This window comes from Sprattus sprattus (genome assembly GCF_963457725.1).
Source record: "Sprattus sprattus genome assembly, chromosome: 4".
NCBI classification, from domain to species: domain Eukaryota; kingdom Metazoa; phylum Chordata; class Actinopteri; order Clupeiformes; family Clupeidae; genus Sprattus; species Sprattus sprattus.
The window spans coordinates 25,254,931-25,280,498 of record NC_137923.1 but is presented as its reverse complement, the minus strand read 5'-3'; the positions used below and the strand labels follow the sequence as shown (position 1 = coordinate 25,280,498).

The window sequence follows — 25,568 nt, the reverse complement described above, 5'->3', positions numbered from 1 at the left end:
GGCCCTGTTGTCGACTTCTGCCTGTGCTGCTCCAGTTTGGCTGATGTGCGGCTTAAAGTCTTGATGAAACCCTCATCCCAGTGGTGCCGATTGAAGCCGTTTTCACTGACTTACTCAGCCCTGATCATTTCTAGTGTTGGTGAACAACAGTCCCTGGAAAACATGTATGTCAGATACTGAAATCAGTACTAACGAGTGCAAATAATTACAATGTAAACCAGAAGGTGTTTACCTGTTCATAATTCTGAAAATAAACATTTGCACCAGTGGGATGTCAGAAAGGCAGTGTGTTTGTGTGAAATGTTTTCTCATTGATTGCAGAAACACTGAGCTGTACGTGCCAGGATCTCTAAGGCCAGAATTTAATTTCACATCTGACAAATACTTTCATTGAGATAAATCTGAGACTTACAATGTATCAGTAATTTCCTTGTAATCTGTACAAACGTGAATGTCATTTGCATGTAGAATTTAAAACTGTTGTTTTTCTTATAGCCAACTAAGTGTTTACTAAACAAATAAAAAAAAAACACTGATAACATGGTTATAGCTAAATAATCTTTAATACAATACAAATATTTCAAGAGAATATAAGTTACATTAACAGCTTCTGTAGTTTCCTCTGTACACAGCTTTGTACCAATCAAATGTCCAAGTCAGAATTGGTCACCTAAGAAGCATTCAGTATATGCTGTGTATGTTCCATCTTCACGTAGACAATCTCCTCATTCATCCATGTGATACAATTACATGTTCTTTCTATCCTATAAATAATACAGATAAACATTTGAACTGACGTCATAAAATATACATCTATGTTTCAAACACACACTTTGAAATAAGAATGAATAAAAACTGTATATAAATGTGTATTGTTTCAGTCCATGCAACTGTATATATGACACTGCTATATCTTCTTATTGTATAAAAGGTATGAATAATACATAATCCTCCATCCTTCACACATACACACAGGCACATAGACAATTTGCACCATGGTTTAGCGGTGATCCCTGTACAGGCACGTTGTCATACAAAAAGTTGAAGTAATAAACAGTCTTTTTAAGGCTAAAATGAGTCATGTACAGCTCAGATAATGCAAGAGCTCACATTATCATAAAAAGGTCTTCCATGCATCTTTAATTTGAAGACAGAGCTTGCCTTCAGGCCCGGTGCTAATATGAAAACACGAGTTTCAGAGCCAATAGCTTCACTAGGAAAGCTATTCATGATTAACTCATTACTAGACCATTATCATCATTATCTTATGTCCAGTGGCGGCATGAAATCGTTAACAACCTTTTAAAAGCTTAGCTAATAAATGTTTTAAATACGTATCTCGTGAAATGTGTAACAGATCTCCAGACAGTGTTAAAATGCAAAACATTGTTTCACAGTCATTAAAACATTTTTTCCCCCTCCAACCGTTTTCTTTATTATCTTCCTTTCATTTGTTTGTGGTGCAAGTGGATCGATTATTCTCCAACAGGCTCCACATCACCTCAACTGCACCACCCCCTCTAGGCAACGTATCCAGGGATCTGCTAATCAACCTTGTCAGCATCAGTGTCAGAGGAACAGCGTGTGTGTGTGTGTGTGTGTGTGTGTTTGTCTGAGTGCGTGCCTGTGTCTCAGTTCATCGTCCCTCTCTTTTTCTGTTCCAGCTCCTGGAGGCGTTCCTCTCGTCCCAGCGCGTGCTGTGCACCCACTCTCTGGGCAGTCTCTGTGGCATTGATATCAATCTGGGCATATTTAGTGGACCCCCCTCCTGTCAGAAAGTACAAACACCATCTGTTAGCATGCCAAATAATGACAAATGACAGACGTTCAGTTAGCAAAAATCAAAAGGTTGCAATGATCACATAATCCCATCAAATGTGTGTCAGTGTGCTTTGCCTCACACGTAATATAGCAGGTCAATATTCTCAATGTGAGGACAATACCAATAAATCATGCCACATAAACGTCATGACAAGAATAGAGAAAAGCAATGGAGAATGGACAGTAAAGGAACGCGGAGGCTACTGTTACCCCTGATTGCTGGAGTGGGTTCCTGCAGGTCCTGCAGGTCCAGCTCCATGTAGTGGAGTTGTCTCTTGGACATTGGGCTGATGGGGATGTTGACATAGTTGACGTCCCCAAGAAACCTGTCTGATGGTGACATCTTGCAGTCCAGTGGGGATGGCAATGCTGCACCTACAACATAGATTAAGAGTCACCTCTATGGGAAAAACAGTATGATGATGTGGTGTGCATGACACACAGAGAAAGTACAGGCCTGCATCCCCTATTAATGAATATAAGGTAATACTAATTATAACATTACACTATTTAGCAGACCATTTGAATGTCACACATTGAAGATCTCGAGTGGCAGTGGTTTGCATTCTCCCCCTGTAAAACTGCCGATGGTAACTATGGTAAGAAATACCATAATGGAAACTAAAATGGATGCAGGCACAGGTCTTCCCCTACACGTATTGATTAGCTAGACCCATCATGACTGTAGGCAAGTTTATCCATCATCAAATTAGTGGTTCATGGTGGGTCCTGGATATGTGCATAATTATCAATAGGCCTTGTAAAAGTAACCTAACTTTACATGAGGACAAATCTACAGACTAATGTAATCACCAAGGAATGAGCAGTATAGGAGTTTGCAATATGCAATATGCGGTTTTAGGGTGACCTGACATTGTATTTCTCTTCTGATTTTACAGCACTCTCTGTCAAACCAGGTATGGCATAATTTTAAGAGGGCATTATTTTTTGTCCAAACCTTTTATCAAAAGCTTGGCAACGGTCATAATAAGTAAAATTCATTACTTGTGAAATCGAGTGTTTCTCACAAACAATAGCGTGTAAAAATATGTCAAAATGAATACTGTTAGTTCTAAACGTATAATTGCTTTTGGAGCCTACATAGCATTCGGTCATTAAATCTGGTATCAATTTGATAATCAATTTACTAACTCAATATGAAGAACTCAGCAGTGTGACGTTAAGGATGTTTAAGCCACAGAACAATGAAAAAGGCCTTTGTTTTGGTTGTAAGGGGAATATCAGAAATGTTCACAATAATGTGCACACTTTAAATCAAAATATAGGTAGAGGCACAAAGAGTGTCTGGCTCTGGGCATGCAGGTTAATGCAGAGCGGTAGTGATTTAAATTAACAGCGCACCACAGTCTCCAGATGGAAGGTCACTCCTGCGCTGTGCCTCGGAGGTTAAGATCATCCGCTCGTAGTTTCCCTTCGGCTCTGCGGATTTGATGACACGACAATCATTAACATTTCCTATTTGAAAGTGAACAAGAGCTTTCACTGCGCGTTCTTTCCTTCCCAAGCCTCCATAAAAAGTTAACGAACGATATAAGTCTTTGGACTTCCTCCTGCGATGTGCTAATTACGCGTCCGATTTAGCAGCTCAGAGCTGTCCTTACCGCACACGGAGGAGGACTGCCGAGGAAGCCTCGGGGGGCTGATGAAAAACGGAGGCTTCACAAGCAAACCGGCTGTGGTGTAGATAGAAGAGGAGAGACATGGGAGATATCAGGAGTGGAGAAGAGAGGGAAGCGTAGGGGGAGAGATGAGATGAGAGAAGAGGGAGAAGAGAGGAGAGCAGAAGAGAGAGGGAAGGGTAGGGGAGAGATGAGAGGAGTGACAAAGAATGAGAAGAGAAGTGAGCAACTCTGTAGCAGCAGTAAAAAAAGGTGTCATGATTGGAAAGCAGAGAGAGAGACGTGCCATTTTACATGTTGGCATGGAGATGATGAAAGACGATGGTGATGTGCTCACACATACCTTCTGTGTCCCGAGAGATCCTCTGGAGCTGAGCATAGCTGCCCATCAACTCATACCGGCCCCTTTCTTCAAACTACCAAGAGAGGATATGTAACTACGAGTGAAGCTTTGCCAGGAAAGGTTTGACATGTATGTCTGTCATTCAAACACACTATCATTAAGGATTAGGATAACTGAGGAATAAGAGTGTTCTTACCACAGAATTTTGTTAGAGGCATATTTTGTTTAATACACAAGTGTGCATATTACCCAGGTTTGTTTTAAAAAAAAATCTAAAATCAGGATGCAGGACACCCCGTGAAAATTGACTACACAAATTGACTATACAAACTATATCACCAAAACACATGAGTTAGGATGCTAGCAAGCCTGTAGGCAGTGCCAACTGTGATGTTGTTTGTAAGGTTTTCAGTTAGATTGAGAAAAACGGCGCTGTAACAAGCAATTGTTTAAAATTACCTCTGGGGTTCCTGGAACCATTTCAGTTTCACCCGTATGCTCAACAGCGGGACAGACATCAGGCATCTGTCTTGGAGTTTTTTCTGTTGAGGGGAGAACTGAAACTCAGTAAAACACTACAGAGAACACAGTCACCCTTTACACCAGACTTTTGTGAAAGGCGTAAGAAAAGATATTTTTTAAGTCAAAGGATTTATTAAAGACCATTGAAGGCCATTTCAGCAAAGACTCAACCGAACATACCCCAATCCATCTCCTGAATGCTATAAAAGCCATGTGACTTCCAAAAACAATGCAGTCTTTTCTTTGTAGGCTAAACTAGGAGAAATGACTTTAATCTCAGACCTGGAACACTGACCTGGAAATTTTGGTGCAGGCAATCCGTCGAGTTGTAAAGAACCTGTTGCCTGTAATGAGTATAACACAGACATGGTCACATTCTTCCAACATTATTTTGTTGTGTGGTGTATCCAAGAGTCAGCTTGATGTGATGCAATGGTGTAATGGAATTTGACATTTAATATCTGCTGATGCATAAAAAGGGATTATTTATTATTTACATTTCTAAATATTGTTGTGCATTAGAAAGGTTTGTCAAAATGTCCCCAAAATAATCCTCAGGAACACAATTTTGGTAAAAATATTTTCTATCCACTCAAACCATACAAGAATGTATTAGTTTGACATGCATATATAGGTTATATCACTGAAACAAACACATCAGTTTGAAAATGTAAGGAAATATCAACAAGATTATTGTTACTGAGTGAGGAAGTTCAACACTTTGGACGTTATGCAGGAACATTTTTGTATTTTTTTCCTTTGAAATAGTTCAAGGAAATAGTTCAAGGCAACCTTTTTCACAAATCTAATTGTGCCGTTCCTGCATGAGGCCCTCTGTTATGCAGAGATCAGACCGCTGCATACCGCTACCCAATATAACTCTTACCTGTGAGGTACACTTTCTCCTAGCTGACAACCACTGCTCTCGTGTTATGAAGGTAGTGTCAAATAAGTGACTGCACTGGATGGGGTAAAAAAATTGTCTGTTTGCTTTAAGATACTGACTGCAGGGGAGGGATTGGCCACTGTTTCACAACAACAACAAAAACATGAAGGCCTAAAGACAATTACACAAATCAAACCAAAGAGAGCGATGACTCAACCGAAAGATAAATTCATCCGGAAGATGAGCAGGGGGCTGCTAAGAGAAGGCAGTTTGAATAAAACTAATATCACTGTCATCTTCTGCTGATTGTTCTGGCAGACCTTGAAAATTACAGCTTGGGGACAAAGGCAGCTTATTAAAAAATGTTAACACCGCTTCTATTACTTGATACTATCATTATGCCTTAACTTTGTTTTTCTCAGTCACTTTCATTTAACCGGCTGATCAAGATGTGTGTAAGCGCACACAGCTATCACGTCAGACATACATTGCATTTCTGGGGTCGTAGAAGACATTAACACTGACAAGTGTTAATGACAAATGAAGGTGCTGCACGCTCAGAATTTCCATATCTATAATTCTGCTGTTGTATTAACTGTACAATTACTGTTCAGCGTGGAAAGGCATTATATGTTTTAGATCTATATCCTGGATGACACTACTGCATGTTGGGAGAGCCGCTTACCTTTGCTTTTTTACACACTGGACACGTGCTTGGGATAGGCTGGGGGACCAGAAAGCCTTTGGCAGGTCGTGCTGAAGCCAGAACTTCTTGGGCCAGTGGACTGGTCTTAGCCTGGGCCTCAAACTGCTCTGGCGCTTGATCCGGATCCCCAACAATCCAGCTAAGTCCGCCAGAGCCCCTCAGTGCGCTTGGGGGCAGGAGGCGTCTCGGGGTGTCGTAGTAGAGGAGCTGCGGCTGTGGATGTGGTTGCTGTTGCTCTTTGGACACAGGGGGCACCTGGTACTCCGAGCTGTTAACGGGGGCCCTGGAGGTGGGCGCAGTCACGGTGGAGATGGGGCAAGAGCAGAGACTGAGCTCCGCAGTGCTGCTGCTCACACTGGGCGTGGAGGGGAGGCTGAGCAGAGAGCCGAACTCCTCGGCCTCGCCCAACGCCATGTCCAGGCTACCCGTGTACGAGGAGAAGCTTCCGGAATAGGAGGAGTGGCTCCCCGTGGTGGCAATGCCGCTGTCCGTGGAGCTCTGGCGCCCAGCGTCCTGCAGCCCACGGGGACGCGTAAGCTTGGAGGAGGAGGAGGAAGAAGAGAGGCGGAGGCCGGTGCCTGGACCACTCATAACTGCAGCATAGAGATGCTCCTCAGCACTCGACGATGGCGTCAGCGTGCGTCTGGAGTTTGGTGTGGACGTGCGGGACGCCAGGGACGCCACGCTGGAGGGGCCCGAGGGTGTGTGACATTTGGAGGGCTCGGACCACAGGGTTAGGCGGCTGCCCAGGCTGGTGTCGGAGTGACTAGCCCCCGAGGAGGAACTGGAGATGCTGCAGTCGTCCCCTGCTGTGGAGGTGCTGTAGCTGCAGGTGGACGCTGCCAGGAAAACACGGCATAAGCACAAAATAAGGTAAACAGACAGCCTTAGACACACAGGACATAACCAAGGACACACAACCAAGCTAGAGTGACATTCTACCTGACACTTTACACACTTCAGACTTACTTCTGTTTCCTTCATTAAACAAACCCAGGCGTCAAGACACAGGCTTTGTATATTTAGCAGGTAAAAGTTAAAAGTTAAACAGCTCTGGACATTTAGGATGAACATAACTATAACATAGCAGTAAGGAATGGTGCAATAGCCTAATTTTCCAACAAAGATCCATACAGGCGATTAGTTACTTTTTTAGGCATTTTGTGTTAATGACTTGTTACAATCTAGTCTGTGCCTACTGAAAAGTGTCCTGAAAAAGACACAGGGTACTTCACACGTTCAAAATCACTTGTCAACAATAGACTATATAGAATATATCATTACAATCAAGGATTAGGGTACTTAATCTAGTGAGCTATATACATAGACACTGTAAGCCTATGCATTTCAAAATGAAAGATACAAATAATGCAATTGTCTTCAAATCTCTGCAGTATACCAAAATGGCCAATCAAACCTTTTTCTTTTGCATTTATGGGATTATTAAAACAATAACACAACAGCAAAACCAATACAAAAAACAATAATAATAATAATACAAAGGATATGTGGTTCCACGTTTAAATGTTGTATATAAAGTACTACTGTAGTATGCCGTATTGATTGTTATTATTGTTTGCTACATTCACCATGCCTGCCCTAATGATTTTTTTTGGGAGTACTTTTTTATATTCATGCTCAGTGGAGGACAGCAGGGGGGAGAAAAATAAGTGAAGAAAGAGAATGGGATGGAGGAGAGGACAGGAGGCTTGAGAAAGGAAAAGAGTGATAAGATAAGATAGGAGAGGAGAGGAGCAAGATGTGGAGAGAGGATATAACAGCTGACAGGAGAGTGCATTTGACAGACAAGAGAAGAGTGGAGGACACGAGACAGATGACGAAAGAGGAAATGAGATGGAATCAATAGAATTACTACATTAACTGTGGACAGGTCCAGGGCCAAATTCCTTTCCCAATCCAACCCTGCAGCTACAGGATTTATAAGTTCAATTTCCCAGAATGGTATCGACTGTATTTTCTATCTGAAGTGTAGCATTTCATTCATGCCTCATTCAACCTCCAGTCCCATACAATAAAGAACGCTCTGCAATACTCAGTTGGCGAATCCCCATGCCAGCACAATGGCACTCATTTGACCACTTATTTGTATGATTATGCTTATGTTTTAACGTGATCTGGAACACTTTTACTGAAAGGGGGGGCTGTAGTCTTACCCGTGCTGCTCTGGCGGCTGCAGGTGGATAGTCTGCTGAGGCGTCTCTCCAGCTCACTGGCCTCCTGCTGGATGCGCTCCTCGGAGGAGCTCTGTGAACCGCCCGTGTCTGCAGGGAGCCACACAAATTACACGCAGGATTACTAGCAGCTGTGGAAAGGACCGGTTTTATGAGGGAAAACCTGCAAGGTGTTTGGAACCTCAATTAACACTAAAGGGGCCATAAATGGGAGCACATACAACATATTTAAAAGCGTCACAACAATCATTACGAAAAAAAACTCCCTAGGGGTTGTATACTAATGCCAAGTCTACCACAGGTGTGTTGCCTTCAGTACAGGTGGTCATTGTGGAAACAACAAAATGTTTCGGCAGGTTTCGGCAGCTGCTCAGCAGGCAGGCTTGTGTTTTCATTTGGTTGTACAACACATTGCCCAAAGACATGGGAAGTGTTTGTATGGAGTCAGGGACCATTGGATACATTCATCAGTCTATGTCATACACCATAGTCACAAGCTCCCTTGGAGAAAACAGCACACACACATACAGACACTCACACACACAAACGGAAATACCAGAGCTCAATTTAAAAATCACTTTCCCCCTACAGGTGTGTGGCTTGACAGAAGCACTGAATCAATGACAGCGAGCCAAACACACTGATATTATATAAGATTATGTTCAAAAAGTACTAAACAGTCAAGTTGTGACTGCTGTGTTTGTGTATGGGGTGTTTGTGTGTGTTTGTGTGAGAGAGAGAGAGCAAGAGAGAGAGAGAGAGATGATGAGAAAAGGTGAGAACCGGACAGAGATGGAGAGAGAGAGAGCGGCCACACTGTTAAGTACAAGGAGAAAGGACAGAAGAGAGAGCTGTGCATTGATTGGTAACAGACATTGATTTATCACTTCAGCACCCAAACTCTTAAAAGCGCTGAGACCAGTAAGAAAGAAACTAAGGGGGCAAAGAGAGAGGGGTGAGAGAGAGAGAAAAAAAAAGATCTGCTCTGAAGTGTCTAAGTTTATGGCAGGGCCAGATATTTATATCTTTTCAGGCCTGTCACCCAGGCATGCCAAGCGGCGGCTCAAGAGAGGCCACCTCTCCTCCAGTACATACAGACACAGAGCTGGGTACAGAGTGTTACTGACCATCACTATTTTTGCACCTCACACACAGCAGCAGGGCACAATGACAAATGAGTTGCATTCATAACAAATGTCCCACTCCCTGCCTCTACAATCCCAGAATGCATTTCTGTGGCAAAGAGAATAATGTTGAACAGCAGATGGATTTGTATTTTGTGCCGTATTTACAGTCCGCATATGCTGATGGATGAGCGATTTGCACTGGAGATCTCATCAATACAGGTGACGCATACACTCAGGCTCATATTACCACAAATACATGAACATGAGTGTACACACACACACACACACACACACAGACACACAGACAGACAGACAGACAGACAGACAGACAGACAGACAGACAGACAGACAGACAGACAGACACACACACACACACACACACACACACACACACACACACACACACACACAGGCGCGCGTGCAACTGCAAACACACACACACACACTGCTGAGGTGCTTTTCCTTTTTAAAGGACCAAAAGCTGCTAAAACATGTCTGACAGTCTCGGAATGCTTACTTCAAAGATAGCAATGCTTTCTATTCCTAGCATTTAAATAAACAACAAGACAGAAGAACAATTTGTTTTTTTCATGACAATAAAAGAGGTAAAGGTATTTAGCGGACACTTTTTTCCAAAGTAATGTACAGATAACCTGCAGTGATCTGGAATCAAACCCAGGCCAAGGGCTTGTAAAGCCCACACACAGATGGACATGGAGAGACATGAATTGGGTGCTAATGTGATAATGTCTGTTTTCTTCTCTGTTTTCACTAAGTAACAAATCACATGAAGATGTTTTTCAATCAAACTGCAAGATATTTCTTGCACACTGAAAAAAGCGCTTGATTACAATGTACTGAAGCATCAATCATTAGATTACATAAGAAGAATCTTCAATCACAATCAGAGATATCCACACAGGGCATCATTTTAAAGCACATTGCTGTTTTGGTGCAGTTTTCATTATTTATCTTAGACGTGAAGAGCACTTTCTAAAAGTCAAATTTTACCCTGAACTGCTGGAACCGACACAACAAAATGGCTCAACTGGAATGAACATTTTATCAATTGGTTAGGTTGAGTGAAGATCAACCAAGTGCAGGTGACTGGCCTGGAGGCCAATTTCACCTGTATTTCCACCCAAGAGGCGCCCCCATGCGATAAGCCTCCCTCTGATTAGAGCTGGATTAATCTCTTCCCTCGGCAGCTAGAGCTGTGACTTCCAAGTGAATTAACAGGAAGCAGGCTAGCATTACACCAACGACTAGCTGGTACATTTTTGTTTAAGAATTTGTTTATGTGTTATCGTATCAAATGTGAGAGAAAGGTAGGTCACTCAGTAAACACACACACACTCACACACACACACACACACACACACACAGAGGCACTCTCTCCCCCCTTGTAACTGATGCCAGAACCTCTCACTATGCTTGGGCCTTGCGAGTAGCAGTGCCCCCCTCCCTGGCTAATTATAGCACTTTTACAGCCATCAATGTTTCCGTTTAAAAAGGCTTACTGCTAACTTGCTGTGGGGCCCATACACATCACGCAAAACCTGCAGCGTAATCCTGTGAATTACACCCCTTACTCCTCTTTGGTGACCTGAAGACACACGTGATAGATCTCAGGCCAGAGCATTTCAGAGAGATTGTAGTATCTGCTACTTCACCTACCCAGTTAACAGATAAGTCTAGGTTTCTGTTCCGGGTAGACCAGCAAGTCAGTTTATTAAAAGTAAAATGTTCTTTTAAAAGTAAAAGGTCTATTTTAATGTCCATCAACTATTGTATTAATGGTGGCATATGTAAAATTGCACTGTTCCTCTGTATTAAGCTGCTGTGCATCAGACCTGCTGGGGTCTGGAGTCCGGATCCGGAACAATCTGTGGGAGTGCAAGCTCCTGCTGTCACAGAGCATGGTCTTGTGAATAGGCACTGGCAGGGCTTGATAAATGAACACTTTTACTTTAATTTAGTCACAGCAAGTGAGGGGAATAAAACAAGAGTGTGTGTGTGTGTGTTGGAGAGAAGGGGAGTTGAAGCATGAAAATTACTCTCTCCATTCTTTGCTAATTCAGAGCTAGTCATGTGAATATTCACAGACACACAAAAAACACACACACATACACACAATCAAGAAAATGTGCTAGGACGTGTTAACTTTGAGATGACATGACGCCACTGACATCTAACCCCCTTATAACAGTATGCTCACATGCACAGAGACACACACACACACACACACACAAACACACAACCCCCCCCCGCCCCCCCCCACACACACACACAAACAGAGGACATATGGATATATTAACCTGGCAGGACAGGCCGCAGTCCAAAAGGACTCCTGCTGGGTGAGATGCCTCGAACGATGCAGTCGAAGAGAAAACTAATTTGCTCCCCCTCTGCACAGGCAAGAAAGAACACTCCAGCCCCTAAATGAGAAAGAGAGAAAGAGAGAGAGAGAGAGAGAGAGAGAGAGATAGAGAGAGAGAAATAAAAGTGTGTTGCATGTGAATAGTCAAGCTTTACCAGTTTGTAATCAGATTTACCCCAATCCATCCTGACTGTTATCTACAGATCAATCCCAGAAATGTTTTTTATTCCACCTGAATACCAATTCAGCTTGAAAATAATTGGCCTCAACCCTGAGCTCCAACCCACTTTCAGTGATGTGCCAAGTCATTTCCCCTTTGATATTCAACACAAAAGAAGCTATTTGTTAAATACAAAGACAGAGTACTCTTAACAGGCATTTGCCAACGGTGTAAGTTGGAGACCTATGCAGGTTATACACCCTATTTAAAATGGAATAGATTGAACAAAATAATTTGTTCACGGCTTTTTGTGGCTCTCTTCACGCAAATGGACAATTTTGTGTGTTCCTTCAACGAGAACGGTTCATTTGAAATGTTTTACAACTTGCCACGTAGCCAATGATTATATTCATTGAGTATGAGGCCTGGAAGTCAGGAGATGTGCAGCTCATCATAAATGGTTCAACAGAAGTTCAAGTTGGAACGAATGCGTTCTGAAGCTGTGTATGCACAGTGAGTTCATAAATGGCTTTTATTTTCAGTTGCCTCACTGGACCATGGAAGGTCAGCAGAAACCTTTGATGAAGATAAATATAGGCTCCCTTAAGCCTCGAGACAGAGAGTGGTATAGGGAGTAACAGAGGCTTACCGAAATAGCCAGGACGTCTCATGCACCAGGTTTCATAATTCAAAAACATAATCTATAAATACGAGTGTTGTCTCTGCTGACAGATAGCATATCCGCCTGTTTAAGGTATGTGTTAATGAGAATTGCATTTTAAAACAAACCAACGAGAAAGACGTGAGAGTAAAATGAGAGATAAAATGTACTTAGTGGGGGATGGTGAAGCTCAGCTGATCGCCATTTTGTCTGCTAACTTTAGTGTAGACCCAGATATATGTGGGGATCTGAGAGTACACACAGGTCAGATATATGTGGGGTTCTGAGCATGACACACAGGTCCCTATGGCACCTCTGCAAAGCTGTGCTTTAGTGAAATGTTACACGTTAGCACGGTTGACCCTACGGAATCTGCTGTGGAAAAGTACAGAATGTTTGAGTGTTTCTAGGCACACAGACACAGACACAGACACAGACACACAGACACACAGACACACACACACACACACACACACACACACACACACACACACACACACACACACACACACACACACACACACAACCACACACACACACACACACACACACACACATTAACAGCTGGGGAGATAAGGTGATGGACTGGGGTAATGATAGACGGACAATCTCATAGCTGACTGAGGGGTGTGGAAGGCCTGTAGTTGGATCTGTCTGGAGCTGGTCGGTTGTCCTCAGTGACTTATCGCCACGGCGCCCGCCTCGTCAGCTCTGGATGGCCAGCGGGCATTAAGTAGCTTTTGGAGACCTTTCTGGACCAGTACCAAACTCACTGCTGATCTGATACCATCTCCTGATCTTGGCAAAACCTTGGCTTCAAACCTGCGCTACATAGTGACTGATATGAGATGCACTCTTGCCCAGTGAAAGTGAAATGGACACTCAAAACATCTCCTCCCTTTTGCTCCTCTCTAATGATCTAGGGGTAATGAGTAATCTAGGGTTTCGGTTGTCCATGCCCTCCTTAGAGTACAATGCAAAGGTCTACTGCACATACACACATACACATACACTGGAATGCACACCCACTCACATACATGCATACACACAAACCCACATACAAGCACACACTCATATGTGCACACACACACACACACCCCCACACACATACACACACAGAGGCAGGCACAATGTGTTGGAGTAGGACTTCTATGCTGTGTTGTAAGGAGCGTGACTTAAGATGATTTGGGCCGGATGACTTACTGTAACGGAAATCCTTCACACCTCTGACCCCTCACCCCAAACAGCGGCGTGTCGGAGACAGGATTATACTTTAGGAGGAAGGCGTAACGCAGCCCCACAGGTGCATATGACTTTCCCACGGTCCCGTTGAAGCTCCTAAGAGCTTTTCATTAACTCTGATTTTTAAATTAGCTTTTTTGGGAAAGGACTGAATATTACATTTTTCCTTCATTTCAGCTTGGATCATTAATTTCACTGATGTGCTTTAGATATGTATTATGTTTCGAAAAATGTCTGCGCAGAGCATTCTTTGTAGAGCTGTGTCCCAGGTTACTAAAATATGTAGCGGAGGGAAGCATTTATTTTGCTTGCTCTTTCGACTCGAGACAAGCAGGCAAAATAACCCTCCAAAGCTTATCTGAAGGCGAGCCCCACGCACATCAAGCTGCACAATGAAACAAATTGAAATTCTATCTCCACGGCACCTCACTGCATTACACTGTCAGGTGTGTGGGACTAGATTCTGTTGTTTCCTGACCTAGCGTTTGAATTAAGATAATTTCTCCTTAAACACATCAATTTGACCCAGTAATGACCTCATCCTTGGAAGGTAATTGAATGTGGGTGCTTTGGGCTATCCTTCTTCAAATCAAAGGTCATTAATGTATTATCTTAATTGGACTAGGTAACTACTGTTATTAATGATGCGGCCCTGGGCTATCTTTCGAATACCACTGCCACTGGACAAAACGTAGAAAGTAATGGCAGATACAAATTGAGTCTAAATCCAATTCTCCTTTCTGTATAATTCACCGTCAGCAAATTTCTCACAGGCGAAACTTCATTAAGAAGTGTCTGTTGTTGTTTCTTTCACTATTGTGTTAGCAGGGAGCAATGAATAATTCAACCTGCTCTCTCACAGTCTAACAGCACGAGTTGTGGTCGATTTATAGAGGCCTTGTTTCACCAGGAACAGGAAAGAGGTGAAAGTTATTACTGCAATGTCACTCTACTGCTCAGTGGCCTGTAATCATGCCGTCTGTCCGCTAGCCCTGGCATTCGGCAGGGCATATTTATGGGCATCCCAGTTGGCACGGGGCCCTGAGAGCCCAACACCACTCCCTAAATGCATAAAACTGCCTCGAGTTCCTGAAATACTGAACAGGGTCCTGCAGACACTTGGTAGATTCTTTGAATGTCACAGATTATGCAGGCGACAAATTAATTAGGCAGCTTCTGATTGAACAGAGCTCTGTGTATTAGCGGAGTCTTTGCTGTGTGTATTCAGTGGACTGAAAGGCTGGTGCCAGGTGGGGAAGTGAGCTACTGTGGCAAATGGTGGACAGCTGTTTGTGGAGTGAGTCAGGTAGTCTGGAATGGCAGATGAGGGCGATTCCTGAGCAAGCGCATTGCATGAGGAACTTCTGCAACTCCCTTTCACATTAAAGAGATGGAGAAACGCTTGAGTCTCGAGGGAGAGAAACAAAGAACTAACCTGAATAATACATTGGAAAAGAGACGTATAGGGGAGAAGAAAACATTACTTAATCAGCTACATTACTAAACCTCGAGATACACGTCATACCCATAAATAACTTGATTATTTAACACAGTATAACACAGTCATGTCATCTCAAACTCAGTGTTTGTCTCATTAAAAACAGGCATGCAGATGAGTGTAACTCACAGCAGCCGCAGCGTGTCCCGCCCTCAAACACGAAGCCATTGGGCACTGCTCCATAGCGTCGCAGATCAGAGAGTTTCCATTGGCCAGCAACAACAGGTGGGAAGTCCCTGGTGATGACGAGCAGGTTGTTACACAAATGAAGGGTGGCTGGTCCACTCTCTAGTTTTGTTCCTGGGAGGACATGGCCATTAAATCTGTGGGCTGAGAGACAGTGGGTTTGGGGTTAATACCTATAAGGGGAAATTGATTATACAGATTATTGCAGATATTAAACAACATGAACCCCTGAACCAGTTCGTACTGTTATCAGATGTTCACAAGACAATTATCTTGACTCGGCACAATCTTGTCTTGTGAACCTCGCTCTAGTTCAGTGCACAGGATAAATGAATGGCACAGATACGTCTCAAGGAATGCCAGGAACAAGGAATGCCATAGATTTGTCTGAATGCATCAATGAACAATTTTAGATTCTATGATTGCATGAAATGGTTGTATGGAATGTCTTCTATTTCTCATGTTCATATGTACTACATCAGGAAGTGGTCAAATCAAACACAACGGAAGCCCATCATTATTCTCCCAGACAGCAAGAGCAAGAGGAAAGATTTTAAATGAGTCTTGGTAATGTTGCTAGGCAAAAATAACAATGAATCAATAGCCTGAACCTTTGACATACTAGACCTTTCTGTTTTCCTCTCACTATTTGATCATTTAAGTAGTGGCAACATGTTATTCCTATATGACTTGATAAATGAGGGAAGCCATTAGAAGGCATTTTTCCAGAAACCATTAGAAAAAAAGCCTACATTCATTTGTCACTGTTTAAGTGTTTTCCAGCCAATACGGCTCCCTTTGTATCCATGTGCTTTACTGCGCGTTTTAATGTTGATGTCAGAAAAACATAATGGGGCGAATCTAAAAATTAATATCCAGTAAGAAAATCTACATGTTAATGGCATGTTATGCATGCTGAGGGTAAACAAACTGATGTGTAAAAGCGTGGAACCCTGCCTCAGCAGCATAAACATCACACAGGGGAGAATGAATCTGGGAGGTCAGGGAGCTTGGAGTCGTGCCTTCATTAAAATACGAAAACTCAATTCATATCACAGTGTCAAAATAAAGATTTTTCTCCATCTGCATATCAATCTCTTTCAAACATATCTGCTTACTGCTAACCAACTTTGTCAAACCCATGTGAGACTGGCTGAAACGACCTACAGGGTTCCACAGCGCACAGTAAAAAGTAGCTGTAGATTGATTACCGTAGGTCTCTACAGTAGAACACAGCACGTGGCATCCACAGTTTACACATCTACAGTTTAGCACAAAAGTGAAATAAGATTGGGACGACATCCTTGATCGAGCATCAGAAGTGACAGCTGTGTGTGCATTGCCTGGTGAAAGACTGATGGAAGCAATATGAGCCATGAGAAATCTCCCACCACTGAACTGGATCCCATCTGTCATCTGTCTCTTCCTGCTACAAGTCAGTAAACAAACGTATAAAGAAGTAAAGCTAGGTAAATAAGCTGTGATGCGAACTACATGGACAGTGGCTTCATGGGAAGGAGGAGCTGGGCTTTTCTCCCATTCGTCAGACCACATGAGCACCCTGGGTCCTGAATTTCACTCGGCCAGATTTAGAACAAAATTCTACCGATGGGGAAACGATTGGAACCTACCACATGATTGGACTGCTGGTATAAGATAAGATATCAGACTGACTGGTCCCCTCCGTGTGTGAATGCCTTTGTTCGTTATAGGGCTAATAATAACGCTGATCCATGATCTGTGAGGTCCAGTGAAACGCATGCCAGACACAACTCAAAGCTAATGTTGGGCGAGAACATTACAAGTGGATTTTTACAAAGCATCCTAAATGCATGTGACTGTCAATGAACAGATTTTATACACTGGATTATCCATTTGAAACCAGTACACAAACATGCTGAAAGAAATACTTTTAACAGGCTGTTGCTTTGTAAGTCTGTTAACAATGTTGTTTTGTTTTTGGCAGTAGTTCAACTTTGGGAATAGATTGTCACATTTTAATGGACGCATATTTGGGAGGAATGACCAACTCTGTTAAGATCCCTGACGCCTGCGGGAGCCATTTTTAACTGCACTCTGTAGAGCTGGGCCAGGATTTCATCACATGCTGCAGTGAACGGAATCTGGGGGTGTGACTTACTTGAAGCACCCGTCCACATGCACACATGCCGTACACAAAAACACACAGCATATGCACTCCAACATAACCTAAATGGATTCATGCACACCTCTATGACACGTACATACACCCACACGCACACACACACTCACACACACAAGCACACAAGCTCCAGAACTGAGGACCCTGAAATGTAACATGCTTGAACATATCAGAGTTGCTGTAGAGGGTCAACAAAGTTTGGAACACAAATATCATAGTTGCACCTAAACACGTCTATAGCACTGAAGTGCTAACTTAGCTGTGTGTTCCTTAAAGCAGAACATGACACCTGGGTCGACTCAGAAGAGTGGGATCCCAAGAAAGTCACACACATGCACACACACTCACTGTATGTTTTATCTATGGTTTGATTTGGTTAGGTAAAAGTGCATCAAGGTTGCATCGATCAGGTGAAAAACAAGATTTTTGGATTGTGAAAAGATTAGAAAGAGAGAGAAAGAGAGAGAGAAACTGGAAAAACAATATCAACAGAAGTCACAGTAACCACTTCATACCCCCACAGTTAGGACACACGATACTCCCACACTGATCCATCCAAAACTCCTACCTACACAGTGAGCCAGCATGACTCAGCATCCACCTCCACATCAACAAGCTCCCACCCAGCATCTCTCACCTTCGCCCAGGCTGTAGCGGATGCGAAGGTCCCAGGCTAGCAGGTTCTCCCTTCTGTCAAAGCCCAGCAGCACGGACTGCGTGAGGCTGACGATGGCTAGCGTGTAGCCCACCCCCTCATGGCTCAGGCCGGGCTCGAGGCCACAGATGTCCCCCAGAGTAACGCAGCTGCGTTCACGGTGGCCCTTGTGCCTCTCAGCCTTGTCTTTGTACACCAGCAGAGACAGACAGTCTGGAACAAGATAGGAGATACACAATCCAAATTAAGAATAGCCCTGAATCACAGTCATGGGGATAGTCTTTACCAAACCCACTCTCACTCTCTTTACCAACCCCACTCTCATTTGTGCCACATTGTTTGAGTATAGTTTACTCAGGGCAAGAAAGACTGTATTTTTCAGTAAATCTCAATTAAAAGAAACATTTTATTTAGTTGTATTTACACTGTATTCAGTTTTCAGTATTTTAAGCCATGCACTTGGCATTGATTTTCCTGAACCATAGCTTACACGTTATGGAGGGTGCCCAACTGCCTTTGCTGCCCCAGTGTCACTGTTTTGTTGTCCCTGCTTAATCATGGTGCCAAAGGCAGTTATGTGCCCTTCAAAGGCTCCTTATTCCATAATTTGGTATTTTAGTTCAAAATGATAAAACGTTTAAAATAAAGAACAATGCTGTTACACAGTGACATATTGAGCAAAGAAACAAACAGTTTTCATAAACCATGCCAATTTAAATCTCTGTGAAAAGGTTCTGTTTAAATATCTTTTGAATTCTTTGACTTTCTAATACAGTAAAGTCTGTAAGAGTTCCCCTTACAACCCAGGCAGGACTGACATAACGGTAATAACAAAACGGTTATAACAAAACGGTTCAACGCTTCTCCTGCGAAGAAAAGCCAAAGAACCTTTACTTTCTATGAGTGTCTTTACTTAAAAAATACCAATAGGCCTTCTATAGAAGTGTTCACATTCTTGCTTGATGAAAAACACAGGCTGAAGTTTGTTTGCTTTGGCCGCAGTCTGTCGTCATGACACAGAATATTTCACTACGTCATCCGACATGGGCTAATACTGCTAATACAGTATGAGATTGGAAGAACAGCTGTCACAACAGGCCAGAGTCATGATCTGACCAAACAGCTGTGGACTAAATTATTAAACTGCAACAAGGTTTGTGTGTGTCTGTGTGTGTGTGTGTGAGAGAGAGAGAGAGAGAGAGAGAGAAAGAGATAATATGTATCTCTCTATCTATCTCCTTGAGAGAGAGAGAGTGTGTGTGTGTGTGTGTGTGTGTGTGTGTGTGTGTGTGTGTGTGTGTGTGTGTGTGTGTGTGTGTGTGTGTGTGTGTGTGTGTGTGTGTGTGTGTGTGTGCGTGCCTGCGCTTCGCTATCATCACTGGGTATCATCATTGATTATGTAAGAACAGCCTATAGATTTGACAGCTACTAGACAAGTTAACACAACACATACTGGCAAGCCACCCAAGTTCTACAGTTTTGTAAAAATAGGTTGATAATTCAGACTTAAGTCCTGTTTACACATTTAAATAAATTAAGCTAAAGCAAAACAGACAGTGGTAAACGTGGAGCTATTCATAATAATTTATGAAAATGTATAGTCTCTGGCATATTCTTCACTGCTGTGGGTCTGTCGACTAAAACAACAAATTAGGCTATCAGAAAAGCAAAATAGGTCTACGTCACCACAAACATTAATATGTAATGTTATTGCAAGCTGTAAGATATCATAAATGCATAAGCAAATCGCACTTGACCCACGTGGAAAGAGGATGAAATTCGAGCTTCGGTATATGGATGCCAAAGATCTATTTCATTCACAAAATACCGACAGCACCGCTAAGCCTGCTTAGTATAATACATGAAACATGCAGCATAATATGTAATGTTATTGCAAGCTGTAAGATATCATAAATGCATAAGCAAGACGCACTTGACCCACGTGGAACGAGGATGAAATTCGAGCTTCGGTATATGGATGCCAAAGATCTATTTCATTCACAAAATACCGACAGCACCGCTAAGCCTGCTTAGTATAATACATGAAACATGCAGCATAGAAAATCAAGAAGCTCAGATCAGCTTCAACTCCGATCTGAGTTTATCAACTTTAAAAACTAGCAGGCTAAGTTGGCGCCTTACCTGCAACCGGGGAAGGCTTCCTTAGAACCACCCATCTGTTCCTCCACTGCACATTTGAAGAAAACAAACAAAAAAAGAAACATTAATAGTTATTTTGACATTACCGCTACTTGAACATGTTCCGAACAAATAATTTCGTTGATGTTTAGAGACCTTTTTCCCATCTCGAAGTTTAACGTGTCCCTCCACGACAACGGTATCCGTCATCTCTTGTCATGATTCCGAACAGCTGTGTGCGGTCAGCGGCGCTGCTGAGCTCGAGTCTGAGGGGGTCACTTTCAAAATAACTTTAATAGCTGTCTTCACTGGTGGTGTACAGGCACGGCCCTCTACGCATTACCACCCATGCTCTCCCTCTCTGTCTCTCACTTTCACACACACACACACACACACACACACACACACACACACACACACACACACACACACACACACTCAGCCCTCCACAGCTTGACCAGTTGTCAGCATGTGTCACTGTGTTTGTTTAAAAGCCACTAAATTAAATTAAACTTTAATGACTCAAAATTTGCCAGCTATTCCAAGAATCTCTCTCCTCTTTACAGTTTCACATAGATATGCAGTCTACACAAGGACTAAATAAAGGCCTCAGTTACAGTGAAACTCAGTGTAAATGAAGACACAGTATTTTCACTATTTGAAGATTAAGTTTAACACCAAACCTGAATTACAATTGACATTGATGTGTACATATGAAAACCACTGTGCATTTATTTCCTTTATCGTGACATTATGTTTTTCCAGGAACATGCTTTTTATGATACTAATGTTGTCTGAGTCCACCTATGATACGTACATGAAACTTTGTCAAGCCTGTGAACAAGGTGATCACAATAAAATATTTCACCTCCTGCCACTAACCACCATGATGTTTTGTACATTCAACAAACTGAGATTTAAAACAATGTTTCTGTATTGACAGTTTCCGGTACACAGGAAAGGCAACGTGCCAAGAGACCAACAAATTCAAATGTGTCAATGCAGCTCTGTGAGTAATACCTCAGAACCCTGGAACCTTCCTCTTTTTTTTTTGCATTTTGTGCTGTTTCCTTATTTTATTATTCTTTTATGGTTTTCTTCCGAATCTCATTTTTATTGATCTACTGCTCGCTACTCACAGGAGAGAGCATCTGGGCAGTGAGAATCCATTTTGTAGTCCAGATGGCCAATACAACACAACCATTGCTAAACCATCGCTATTAACATTCAGCGAGAGAATGGGTCTTTGTCCATGTTGGTCAACTGTTTAATCATAAAATGCAATTTGCAATTCCCATCTCCCAACAAAAAATAACGGTTGATTTGTGGCTGTTGGTCCTTGGCACGTCGCTTCACTCTGTGCTCAAACTCATGAAATTACCTTGTAATAGCATTCTTAGCACCCAGAACAACCACTCAACAATGTGATTTTCTGTTAGTACAAAATAATTCAAACTGTATCGAAAATCACTGTGAAGAATGTGAATTAAAACATCACAACATTTTTCTAAAGTACGATGTGTAAATGTCCATGCTTGACAGGTGGCCATTTAGCTGAACCCTCCGACGCCCCTCACATACACTCACAAAGGCAACTTTGTGAAAGTCTCTGTAATAGCCAAGTAATAGTGAATAAGTGAAGCAACCACAAGGCACCAAAAAACCAATGTAGATCATGGCTGGTGTGAGTTGGTTTTCGTCCTCGTTCACCACTAGACAAAGGTGGCCTTGGGCTTGCCCCTGTCAGCCTGGCTGTCCTGCTGGGCCTTGACTGGCATAAGTGAGGGCAGGTTGGAGGTCTGGTACACCCCGGTCCTCATGCGGGCCCTGCGGCCCTGCAGGTCCCCCGCCATGCCCTCCAGCCCAGGGCCAAGCTCAGTCCCTCTCTGTCTCCTCCCCCGGGCCTGCGGGGTGACACGGTCCACGTCCAGGACACGGCCCGCAGAAGAGGAGCTCTTCCTGGCTCGCTCGCGGGATCGAGCCCTGGGCGGGGGTGGAGGAGGCGCTGGCGGAGGAGGAGGTACTGATGGTGCCCTCTTGAGTTGGGAGGATTTATAACCCCTGGAACGCTCCTCTTGCCTTCTCCTCTCTTTGCCTGAAGAGTATGGGTTTAGAGGAAAACATGAAGTGAGAGGTGTGTGTGTGTGTGTGTGTGAGAGTGTGTTTATCCAAGGTGTATTGGTCCTTATTACACGGCTCTTCTTAATGCTGTAGAATGCTCCATTCACTTGAATGGGGCTTCCCAACGTTCTGCGGTCAACTATTTTCCGATAACTGACCGTTGCTATGCAGTTAATGACCGCTGTCAAGGAAAGTGGCCTTTTTGCCTCTGATTCACATCTTTCGTAGCACTCCGCAAGTAGTACGGTAACTTATCAAGGGAGTTTCAGCGGACGGTTGAGCAGCTGTGTTCTAAAGAATGTTCAACTGTCTTTGAAGTTCAACGTCTTTGGCGAACTATTTCTCTGCTTTTTAACACTACGTATAGTAACAAAAACAAATACATTGTAAAAAGACACACTGTGTTAAGTAATTTTTTTAGTTTTAGCCGTATAATAAGCGGGATAATGTATAGAACGCCGGTCATTGTCGGGAAAATAAGCCCCTTCACGGTGAATGACCTGCGTTCTATACATTATCCCTTACATATGTGATGGTGGGGACTGAATAAAAAAAAATCGAATTGTTATATATAGGCAGGTGTCAAACGCACCCCTCCACACACACGTGCGCACACTGACACACACAGACACACACACACACACACACACACACACACACACACACACACACACACACACACACACAGACACAGACACTCATACTTGAGAGCGAGATGTGTAATTGACTGAAACAGTTAATTGGCTCTGTCCATTTTGTCTTACAGCTTTGGTAGGTCTCCAGATTGATTGCATGGATGTCTTAAAACCTTGCTGACAACCCCATTACCTGGGCCTCTTGCTAAACTGCTTATGTAAAGTCTTTTCAGGTCTTTAAAGGATATTCTCAGTCTCTACTTATGCTTCCGTGTTCCGTACATTTTTTAAGTTAAAGGTACAGTATGTAGTTTTTAGTGGCATCTAGTGGTGAGGCTGCTGAATTACCCTGTAAAAGCGTGTACGAGTGCGTATGGTGGCTGTCAATTACCATAAAAAGGTAAAAAGCCCTATCCTGAGCCGGTGTTTTGGTTTGTCTATTAGGTCTCTATAGAAACATGGCAGCGCAACACAGTGGACTCCGAGGAAGAGGGCCCATTCTCCATGTTAATACAGAGGGCTCATTCTTAGCTAATGAAAAGCTTTTGTTCGCTCAGAGATTCGTAGTTACAGGTAATATACACTGATTAAAAAACACAATCATGAATACTACATTCCATTTCTACCAATAGATGCCACTTAAGCCTACACACTGTACCTTTAAATCTATGTCAGACCCAGCTTCCTTCAAGGTTTTTGCAAGAAAGATGGGTCAAGCATAGACAGCAGTGTTTGAACCAGCATTGTAAAGCTGATACAACTCATATTTATTTATGTGTTTTTATCAGGCTACAGTGCATTCGAACAACCATTACCGCTGTCCATCTACAGAAGAACTGTTCTACAAGTGCAGTTACCTTTTTTAGCATCATAGTTTTATCTCACAAATCCAGCACAGATAGTGTGCAAGAGACCATTAAAAAAATCTTTGACTGTGATACTGGTGCACCCCCTGTATATATTTAACAATCAAGCTTTTATTATTATCATTATAATAATGTTAGTGAGATTATCATCACAGTCAGGCGGCTGCCTGGGCAGGCTGACTGAGTATACATGCCGCAGAATGGGACTCTACTGGAAACAGGCTTCTGGGAAAAGGGGGGGGGGGGGTTATAGACACATAGTCATTAACATGCACTGCCACCTGCTGGAAGGAGAGGGAGCGGGAGGGGGGGGGGGGGGGGGGGGGTGACAGAGAGGTTGATTGAGGAGAGATATAGACGTCAGAATGTGACAGAAGTGAGAGAGAGATAGCGGACCTTAATTTTGTTGATGAGCATTGATCAAAGCAATGAGGAAAGTCTGTCGTGCACGAACTAAAGCTATTGTGTTGTGTGTTGGAGCATTGTGCTGATCCGACCATCTTTGTGCTTAGGGACCTTGCTCATGGTATTAAATTAGCTAAATGATTTTTCCAAGTTATTAAATTAGCTTTAGTTTATGAGGCTTTGCACATTGCCAATTTACCGTCAATGAAATGAGGTCCCATTATGTGTATTTGTGTGTGGCGTGCAGAGTGTGTGTGGAGAAAAGGAAAAAATCTATTCTTTCTTCTACTATACTGGCTGGGAGCTAAGCTCTAGCTATTCACATGTATCTGTTATTCAGGCTACTTGACCCGAAGGAGGACTGAAGGAGGAGGTCTTCGTTGATCGTGTAATCATGAGATTCTAATTCAATTCCCCAGTCTACCTCAATAGTGGAAAAACAGATAAGCCTACGTATCTAAATGAAGGTTACCACATCCATTATTTTGCTGGCTGGTTAGTTTTCAAGTATCGTACTCTACATTGATGAAGCCACTGGAAAGACTGTGGTGCATACTGCATAGATCACCATGCGATACTGGTCTTCACATTGTTGGCCATTTATTTACTACACTGATCCACATTTCTTAGAGAGAAGTGAAACCAAACTGCTTTAATTCTTCCTGTCCCATGTCTTTAAATATCTGCATTATATTCAGATATGACTTCATGCTTTTCTCGTAGCATAGTCATCATACAGTAAGTACACTCTTGATGATAAAATTAAGCTACACACACACATCCCAGGAGGTCGGTGGCATTTGTCTCCAGTGAACCAAATGTCAGTCCATACTGTCTGCACCCTACTGTGCCAGGGGCATTGACCTGAGTGTATAACATGTGCAGAAACACACACACACACACACACACACACACACACACACACACACACACACACACACACACACACACACACACACACACACACACACACACACACACACAAACACACACACACACACACACAAACAACCATTTATTTATCTCTGAATAGTTTTTTTTAATCTCTCATTCTCAACTCACAGAGCTTGTCACCACTCCTTACAGATGGCTCTCACTTCCTAAGCAATGAAATGTAATAAACATAATCGCTTTGAAAGATTACCTGTCAGCCATCAACTGCAAATTGTTTTTAAATGCTAAACAAATCTATTATATTTAATTTCCATGTCTAGAAAGGTTA

General features: G+C 42.8%; 1 protein-coding gene across 3 annotated transcripts; it reads right to left on the bottom strand.

Moving 5' to 3' along the window:
• Positions 1 to 541: 541 nt before the first annotated feature.
• On the bottom strand, positions 542 to 20,580 carry dok7b (docking protein 7b). 3 transcript variants are annotated; one of them, XM_080837376.1, is made up of 15 exons: positions 20,476 to 20,580; positions 20,323 to 20,368; positions 18,163 to 18,393; positions 15,308 to 15,508; positions 11,556 to 11,675; positions 8,093 to 8,200; positions 5,898 to 6,757; positions 5,213 to 5,287; positions 4,622 to 4,670; positions 4,264 to 4,346; positions 3,805 to 3,877; positions 3,444 to 3,515; positions 3,184 to 3,261; positions 2,032 to 2,196; positions 542 to 1,768 (listed from the first exon to the last, which is right to left on the bottom strand). In XM_080837376.1, the coding sequence occupies exons 1-15, from the start codon at positions 20,527 to 20,529 to the stop codon at positions 1,632 to 1,634; spliced, it is 2,352 nt and encodes a 783-aa protein (XP_080693502.1). In that variant the 5' UTR covers positions 20,530 to 20,580; the 3' UTR covers positions 542 to 1,631. The 3 variants fall into 3 exon arrangements, with proteins under 3 accessions (XP_080693502.1, XP_080693504.1, XP_080693503.1); XM_080837378.1 differs by lacking the exon at positions 3,184 to 3,261; XM_080837377.1 differs by lacking the exon at positions 5,213 to 5,287.
• Positions 20,581 to 25,568: the final 4,988 nt, after the last annotated feature.